At 44.3% G+C, this 9175-nt stretch overlaps 1 protein-coding gene across 1 annotated transcript; it reads right to left on the reverse strand.

The window, feature by feature from the left end:
• Window positions 1-3775: 3775 nt before the first annotated feature.
• On the reverse strand, window positions 3776-8247 carry klf5b (Kruppel like factor 5b). Its single transcript, XM_077001534.1, has 4 exons — window positions 7982-8247; window positions 6300-7086; window positions 5491-5550; window positions 3776-5162 (listed from the first exon to the last, which is right to left on the reverse strand). The coding sequence occupies exons 1-4, from the start codon at window positions 8141-8143 to the stop codon at window positions 4984-4986; spliced, it is 1188 nt and encodes a 395-aa protein (XP_076857649.1). The 5' UTR covers window positions 8144-8247; the 3' UTR covers window positions 3776-4983.
• Between the last annotated feature and the right edge of the window lie 928 nt (window positions 8248-9175).

Genomic DNA, 9175 nt, shown 5'->3' on the forward strand with positions numbered 1-9175 from the left:
TCCAGGGCCTGATGCCCCGTGTCCAGGGCCTGATGCCCCACTGAGGACTATACTCCTGCACCTACCCCTGATTCTCCATTCCTTTGCTTTATTGAACAGTGGTACTCTGCTAAATGTGACTGACACACAGAAGCAGTCACATGACTGTTCTTCTCCAATCAAAATTCATCAGCCACTGGCAATTTCTTCTTTCATTACCTCTTATCTTTCTTTTGTTTTTATGTTTTTCTCAAAGCAGGCTTTTTGTGTACTGATATTAATTATAGCTCAATTTGGCTTTATTTCACCTCCTGCACAGTACATGCACAATAAGTTATTTGACATTATTAATTTGGTTTAAAGAGACAATGATGCTTTAAAACTTTATCCTCAGTTCCTGTAATGGTTAAACAGAGTATTGATAAAATTTTCAAAGAAGTATTACTTCCTGCTCTGGCATTCTCACATTTTTGTGGCATAATTTTGTAATGGCAAACAGGGTCAAAGTTATGCAATAATGAAGAGTGCCTACTATATGAAGTACTTACACACACACACACACACACACACACACACACACACACACACATAAAAAATCCGCACACATTGAAAGGCAACAACACGATGGCCTAAACTGAAACCTGCACCCGCTACCAATAAACATCCAAACCCAAACACAATGTACAGTTCACACTAAAGCCTATTGGTAATGCACTGAGCCTTATGGATTGTTTGAAGACAACGTTATAGCTAAAGCTGTGAATACTCACACATATTTCACTTCACTGAGCGATGCTGTACGTGTCTTGTGTGGAGATCACAGGTCTGGGTGGATATACTGCTATGTGTAGTATCACCTTGGGACCGTTTCTCCTTTCTTTTGATTTGTTTTTTACATAGCACAGGTGTGTAGGCCTAGCCTTCAGCAGCTTCAAAGAAACAGCCCTACTTCAAGGATAAATTGTGGTGTCTGTTGTTCTCCCACAGAGGTTCTCCTTCAGAGGCTCTCCTGGAGAGGCTCTCCCTCAGAGGCTCTCCTGGAGAGGTTCTCCCTCAGAGGTTCTCCTGGAGAGGCTCTTCCTCAGAGGTTCTCCTGGAAAGGTTCTCCCTCAGAGGCTCTCCTGGAGAGGCTCTCCCTCAGAGGTTCTCCTGGAGAGGTTCCCCCTCAGAGGTTCTCCTGGAGAGGTTCTCCTGGAGAGGTTCTCCCTCAGAGGCTCTCCTGGAGAGGCTCTCCCTCAGAGGTTCTCCCGGAGAGGTTCTCCCTCAGAGGCTCTCCTGGAGAGGCTCTCCCTCAGAGGTTCTCCTGGAAAGGTTCTCCTTCAGAGGCTCTCCTGGAGAGGCTCTCCCTCAGAGGTTCTCCCTCAGAGGCTCTCCTGGAGAGGCTCTCCCTCAGAGGTTCTCCTGGAGAGGCTCTTCCTCAGAGGTTCCCCTGGAGAGGTTCTCCCACAGAGGTTCTCCTGGAGTGGTTCTCCCTCAGAGGTTCTCCTGGAGAGGTTCTCCCACAGAGGTTCTCCTGGAGACTTTCAGCACAACGAGTAGGGCTACAACAGCCTAGGGTAATTCCTCCACAATAGCTTCTCTCCAGCTTCTGACTTGTGTTTGGATTAATCTGTACAATATTGCTTCTTCTTTCGATATCCAACACGTTAAGTTCTCTGCAATCTAAATATTTACTTCAATGCCTTTGTTTCCAGTTTTTTTTCTTTCCCCTGATAATCTGTGATTATTGTTCTTGTACTTATGTATAGTGTGTGTGTATTGTACATATATTCAGACATTTTCATTTTTACTGCACAGTTGTGACATTTTTGCCAGCGATGCGTCAGAAGCAGTCTGTTCACACTGAGTCCTCTCACAAGATGATATCTCTCAATCGTCTCTAAGGTTGAAAGAATAAGTGTTTTCTTCTTGGTTTCGGTTCTCCAGAAGGTGTCTAAATAGTGCTTTCGCTTTTTCTGTAGGTTTTCTTTTTTTTCTCTCAAAATTGAGCTGTGAATTAAAATTGAATTTTAACATTACACTTGTATAATAATCTAATCGGAGGCATGAAAGTTAATAAAGTTGCATTTTGTATGGAATACATGTGACTGATTTACCAAACATTTCACTTTTGCTTTGTTACCATGGGGAACGTTGCGTTGAGAATATGAATGAGTAAACTGATGACCACGCGTTCTCAATGGCCTTGCTATATATAAAGAAAGGTTCTTCAGAAGACATTGTTACTTTCACAAGACTGGGTGTGGCTCGCCTAACAATACAGTCAAACTCCGCCTTCCCGGAACAACTACTGCGCTGTGCATTTGAAGAGCTTGAGACAACAATCCACAAATATTCCTCTGTGTAACTGTTAAATGTTCCTTCTGTACACTCATACTGGGCAAGACAACCTTCACAGTCTCGTTTAAACAAACATGACAACCAGGCAGCCTGGGACATTTCTATTGTTCTTGTGAATGGTTAAAGATGTTCGGCTATAAAAAGATCTGTCTTTATGATAACAATCAAAACCACAGACTATAATGGTAATATTAGAGAAAAACTGGTCAGTTCACATGCATGGATAATATCAATACTACAGGCAAAATATTTTGAAGCAACGTTAACTTAAAATATGCATTCAAATTGCATTTTCAAGGTATAACAGACCCTGGTATGTTCATTAGCATAGACAGAGGGGATCTAGTTTTTCTTTCTTTTTCCATGTGCATTAAGATATGGACAGCCTGACCAGGCTTTTAGGAACCGTTTAGGAACGCTTTTAGGAACCGTTTAGGAACGCTTTTAGGAACCGTCATCACGTATGTTGCTAATATTTATTCAGTCAAAGCTTTATGTAGTTCTTGAAGTCCTTTTACTGGTGTAACTGGCTTTTCTCACTAACCGGTCAAGTTTGTTGGGGCTGGACTGGTGAGAGATCCTGTAATTATGAAGGCTAGAACATTCTGTCTATAGATCGTCTCTTTTCTTCTTCAATGGTTCTCGTGAAGCTTTGAAGTATGTTCTGGACTCGTACCATGATGTCACATAGTAAAACATCCCCCCCCAATCACTCTCAGAGACTCACGAGAGAATCATAAGAGAATTAGAAGAGAATCACTTTTGGCCTTGAAGCGACTCAAATTCCCTTCCATCCTTGATGAACAGGAACTGTGTTTCAGATCTCGGGCCAGAAGAGCTTCTCTGCTTGCCGTGGTGCAGAAACCTCATAGCCTGAAACCGAAGCTCTTCTGTCTGCCTGCTACCTTCGTCCACGGTAAGGAATCACGCACATGAGAATCGGTATCGAGTGCATGTGACTCCTTTGATGGCAACCACTGCTTATTTTGATATATACTTCACTGCATGTCCTGTTAAAAAAAATTAAAGTCTTACAGTGGCACAAAAAGCAACACCCAATTACTCATGCAAAAATATCTCTACATTTTCAGTAGATCACTAATGCCAGAAGTATCAGTTTATCTCAATTACACTATAATTGTGTCACACCCATCGCTAGTCATCTAAGCCTGTGGCTTGGCAGTGAGTTGCAGGACTTGCCAGTTTAACTTGTAAAGCAGGGGAGGCACCGTACACTTGGTAGAAATCCTGTGATCAATACGTCATGTACACTGTGGTTGCTTGGGAAAAAATCTGGAGGAAATCAGTATGTCCAAATACAAATGCATCACTGAATAAAGTGTGTGTAGTGCTCATACAGTTTCACGCTATGAAATCAGATCTTTGCATCAACAGTGGGTATTTGCTTTTAATCATTTACTGTACTGCACTTAAGAAAGAAAGTGAAAACACGTGATGACCGCAGTGGAAGGGTTTATAAGATCACACCCACAGTACACACAAAACACACTATAAGCCTTACAATTACAAACTGAGGAATTATCTGCTGTAGCTATTATTTCTTATATCTGAAGGCAATCACGTTGTTCTCAACTGATTTGAAACATAAGATTTCTTTTAATAATTAAAACCATCATTCCCATACCTCTAGTCACATCTTATATGTGCATAGAGAAGTAATTTATAGAGTAGAAAAACACTCATCTCAAAAAATAAATAATACGGACTAAATGAATTACAATATTTACACTTAAAGCTATCAATGTCCCAAATAAAATTTTCCCGATTACATATTTCATCTCAATCCACCGTAAATATCACGAAATTGGTATTTATGGTGGATTTACCATGAAATGCAGCATTACAAGAACTTTTCATTTGAAGCGACAGGGAGTTTTGTCAGTTTCTGTATTGTTCTTTGATTTAGAATAAGTGTAACCTCCCCTTTAAAAAATATGTAAAATAAATAAATAAATAAATAAAAAGTTAACTTCCTGAATCCTTTAATTGTGACCGCAGGCAACCCGACCAAATTACTAACTTTTCACTTTCTTCTATCTTTGGTATTTAAGACTTTAAGAATGAATTTAGTTAGTTGTTCATACAAGAATGAACAAAATCCAAATGATTTTGTTGTCCTTTCAAAAAGGGATTTTAATGTCCCCATGAGTTAGCAGTTTTGCTTCACGCTCCCCTAATGATACTTGTTTTTCTTTCTCAGAACACAACAAGCCTGGACTTGGAAATTAAAAGTGAGATCTCCTCCTTAGCTTAACATTAATTTTGCGTTAATGTTATTTTAATCTAACTGGGACAACAGTGAAATTAACCGTAAGGCGCAACGGATTTGAGGGCTTATTCACACGGGAGGTGGTTTCTGTGTTCGTTAGAATGGAAAAGGCACATTGAAAGTACTTTCGTGACGAACACACAACACAAAACAAAAACAGCTGATGACAAAACTCCCAGTTGTTTAGATCGCTTAGCTGCTGTTATGTCCCGCGGGGCTGTAGGCCTACTGCCAGCACAGTGTGCCCCTACCCGCCTCACGAGTTGTCATAACCGATGTAGAACCACCATACCAATGGTTCTACCAACATAAACGGGGCGGGCTCTCTCAGTCTGCCAGGGGCTGTCGGCTGCGTCGGCCGCAGGGGGGGGCATCTAACTCTGGTGCCTCTTCATGTGTAGGGCCAGGTGGTCGGAGCGTGAGAAGCTACGGCTACACACGGCGCAGTGGAAGGGCTTGGCCCCCGTGTGCTTCCTGAAGTGACGGGTCAGCTCGTCGGAGCGGGCGAAGCGCCAATCGCAGCCCTCCCACGAACATTTGTACGGCTTCTCGCCTGAAATAAAACACGACGTGATTCGGTTTCAGAGGGCAGGGGGGGATACTGCCTCTTCACCAGTCAGTACCAGTCACATATAGGGACCAAACGGACGTATCAATGTGTTGGGGCTGATCAAGAGCACAAGCGATTGGCGATTGGTCATTTACTTGCTAAGTGGCTCAACAGGAGGAAGTGTAGCAGAGAATTCACTTCAGAGAGCTTTCATAACACAAACACATGCTTGTGGCACTCTTCTGCCTGGCAACATGACAAGTAAGCTCCGAAATAAGCTAGCGGCCAGCCAGAAGAGAACTTTTTAAACATTCATGCACAAAAGTTTTACCTGTGTGAGTCCTCAAATGGGCCTTCAGATGGGAGGACTTGGTGTAGACCTTCTTACACCCTAATGCAAAAGAATGCAGTAAATGTTAGTGAGCAGATGGCGTTGTGTAACTATAATTACCTAAGACTGACTAGCTGTGACATGCTCATCAGCTCAAACGTGAGTGATCATGTCTTATGGAGAGAGAGAAAAGCTCTAATATTAATGATAATTGCTCCATTCAGTTTCAGCTCCAGGACTCTTGCTCACTCTGAGACAATGTTGATTACCTCATGCACAAGTGCTGTGCACTTGTGACACATTAACACCTGATATGTGGTCTTGTGATTATCACTATAATACTATTTTACTGTGATCCTAACAAGACACGGACCATAAAGCACGGAACATGACACTGTAACAGTAAAACGAAGGTGTCAGACTTGCGTGATCAGCCGCATATCATGGATTTGTTTAACGTCAACACAGGAAATCCTGACAGTTTTACGATATATATAAAAGCCTTTACGTTACTGTTATTTTACTGGAAACATCTTCAACGTGACAGTGATTATCACCCTGTCAGGCTAACAATGGCTTTCACTTATTTTCATCAACCGAGGCGCTGATCTCATGATTGCTCCTAATATGTAACTGTACGCTGTCTCGTTGACGTTCTTAAAATCTGAGCTAAACGCTCGGTGTCCCTCTTGAAGGCACCGAGTGTGGTGAGAAGTAAACTGAGCTCATTCTGATGCCTGGTTTGACAGCGGCTGAAAGCGAACGCACTGTCTTCTCTGATGTTTGCCTGACAGCTCTTCACAGCTCACCTGGGACATCACAGTGATGTATCCTCCTCTTGTCTAGATCTGGGTTGTTTCTGCGGTTGTACCTAGCAGGCATGGCTTGTGTTTGTACTGGCATGGAGGCTCCGGGGCCTAACGCCGGCCCTGCCAGTTTAGATGCCATACTGGCGGCGTAGGAGGGTGGGGGCGACAGGTTATGAATGAGCTCTTTCCTCCTGTCGGGGCTCCCGGGCTCGGAACTGGGGGGGGATGGAGGAAGGTAGGCAGATTTCTGCTGCTGCCGCGGCCCGAAGGGGCTGGTGGAAGGTGGGCCAACCGCCTCGACCACGGGCCGTCCCGCGATCGGGGCGGCAGGGGAGGGCACGTTGCCGTACACCGGCACCGAGGAGCAGGTGCCGCCCGGAGGCTCAGCGAATGGGTGGGCGCCTGCAGGATCCACGTCTGGGTTCAGGAGCTGGAACAACGGGACGTCCTGGAAGTCGATCGCGGGCGTCTCCTGCTTGATGAAAGCCGCGGGGCCTGGTCCGGCAGTCGGGTTGAAGAGGTGCGTGTACTCGGACGGAGGTGGGCCTCCGGTTATGGTGCGGGGACAGCTCGGGTAGCTAAGAGAATGGAGAGGTTCTGCCTTCAGCTGGGGTTCTGCGGGCCTGGCAGGTCGGCAGAGGCCCGTCCGCAGGTAGGTGACGTCAGGAAGGAAGACGTTCATGTTGATGCTGTAGGGAGAACTTTGGTCCATCGTCAGGAAGCTCTCCTGGCCGAACTTCTTGTGTTCTGACCCAGTCTGGAACTGGGGTGGCAGATATTTGTCCATCTAAAGGTCACACAAACACTTTAGAAGAATAACCACTGAATTGTTAAAGCCAATTTAAAACAATTAAAAATGTGCGGTTTTTTTAACAAACAAACTGAATTGCAAGTGAATACACTCTGAATGACATTAGAAGAAATTTTCCAACTGGCCTAAAAATAAACAATACAACTGACATATGAGGTGGCAACATAGTGGTAGACATCTTTTGTCACAGAAGGCCCAACAAAACATTAAATTCCATAAAAATACACCGCATTATAATAGCTGAATGAAACAACTCACAGAAAGCTGTAACGCAGCTACACGTATCTACTAATTTCATCCTAAATTGAAGGATCTATATCGTCGAAATGGCTTAGAATCGCATCAATTTCAGTGGTGAATACGGGCGAATCTTTAGCACATCTCTAGCCTGGTAGGACGAAGGTACAAGGTTCGCCGACGCTTGTTTATGTTGACGGATGCAATGTCCCAAAAGCTCGTAGAAAGCACGAAGATCTGAACCGAACCGGTCCAGCTGCTCCGCGCTCGTGGAGAGCTCGCGCGAGTTTTCAGATTAAGGTCAACGCAACTGCGGGGTTCACCATAATAAACTCAGCATGCCCCGTTTGTTGTCTGGGACCCTTTCATACTACAACTAAGCCACAGTTTTATCTATTTCGGAACCCAAACCTAAACTTGGGGTGTTTTCAAATAACGAAAACAACGAACATCGGCAGCGTTATCATTAACAGCGCGAATACAGGAGCTATTTATGCAGGCCATTACACAAAATGTAGGCTATGAGCATATCTTTTATTAGACTACACGCATCGGTAGGACACACACATTTACTGATACACACATTCGCCATCTAGACAGGCTGTAAGATCCGACGTGCGATAGATTACCATACCAGAATGTGTTCGTTTGATGGGGTAGCATTAAATCTCCTCCTCCCTGTAATACAGTCTTGGGCGCTAAAAACGTCTCCCTCGGCCACTGTGAAAGGTGTGTTACACGACTCCTCCGGACCTTGAATATAACCCGCGGTTCTCCTCAACAAAGCGGTAGCCATAAACGCCGTCCTTGGCCAAAATGGATGGAGCTCCAGTCAAACGTGCGCGTGTGAGCCGGAGGAGCGCGGATGGCTGTCAGGCGCGTCTCGTTTGACAGCGCGCATTACGCAACCGCTTCATTTCAGCGCTTCCAGATGGGCGGGACCGGGCCAAACGGGATCGTTCGGTTCCGTTTCCATATTTCTCGTTTACGTGTGATCACTTCTTTATACGTGATTTTGGACAACCGCAAGCACGTTATTGACCGAGAGACAAATGACAAAAACAAGGAAATTGTCATTACCAAGACTAAACCCCTGTAACAGTAAATTACATGTTTATCATTCACACCTTACCAACTTCATATATATATGAAACCGTCCAAGACCCGAATTTGTCCCCCCCAAGTAGCTATTAAAGCGTTATGCGTTTGCTCCACAACAGGCAATGGGGAATAGCCAAATAACACATCTGACAGAACTTTAATCAACCATTAATCTTGAGCGCAGAACTAGGCTGAACTCAATTTCATTGCAGATTCATTGACTTCGGTGTTTCATGAACGTGAGTAACTTCACTTCTCCGGTTCTCTCTGCCTTGGGCCATATGTGCTGCTATGCAGAACTGCCTGGCTGCGCTACAGCTGTTGGTGAGCACATGCGTGCTTCATGCCAGCATGCCAGGGGAAGGGGCTCGCGGGCAAACACACTGCCAAGGATGCATTTGCAGAATGTTGGATGGAAATAGCACGACACTGTTAAGTATCATACTATGCAGGCAGGAGAGGACACCAATTTTAAGACGAATCTTTAAAGGCAGGCAGTGGGTTTCAGATATTGTCACCAGTATTGGTTTCGTGCTTTGTAACCTCTCTCTCTTTCTATATCCCACACGTCAAGACACCCAGGACTTCATTTACGTTCACCCCCATCTCGTTTATTACAGATTTAGGTAATAATGTATTCACAGTCGGGTGTGACACGATAAGCCATTTTCGAGAAAGTTTTCGGTTAAAATGTAATTTTCATTCACTATAAAGAAATCAAACCGTC

The sequence above is a fragment of the Brachyhypopomus gauderio genome, chromosome 4, assembly GCF_052324685.1.
Source record: "Brachyhypopomus gauderio isolate BG-103 chromosome 4, BGAUD_0.2, whole genome shotgun sequence".
NCBI classification, from domain to species: Eukaryota; Metazoa; Chordata; class Actinopteri; order Gymnotiformes; family Hypopomidae; genus Brachyhypopomus; species Brachyhypopomus gauderio.

Excerpts from the sequence above, each read along its gene's own strand:
- klf5b (XM_077001534.1), bottom strand. The coding sequence starts at position 8,143 with ATGGCTACCGCTTTGTTGAGGAGAACCGCGGGTTATATTCAAGGTCCG. Across the intron at positions 7,087-7,981 it reads CATCAAACGAACACATTCTG|ATGGACAAATATCTGCCACC; the intron begins GTATGGTAATCT and ends TGTGACCTTTAG. Across the intron at positions 5,551-6,299 it reads ACATCACTGTGATGTCCCAG|GGTGTAAGAAGGTCTACACC; the intron begins GTGAGCTGTGAA and ends CTTTTGCATTAG.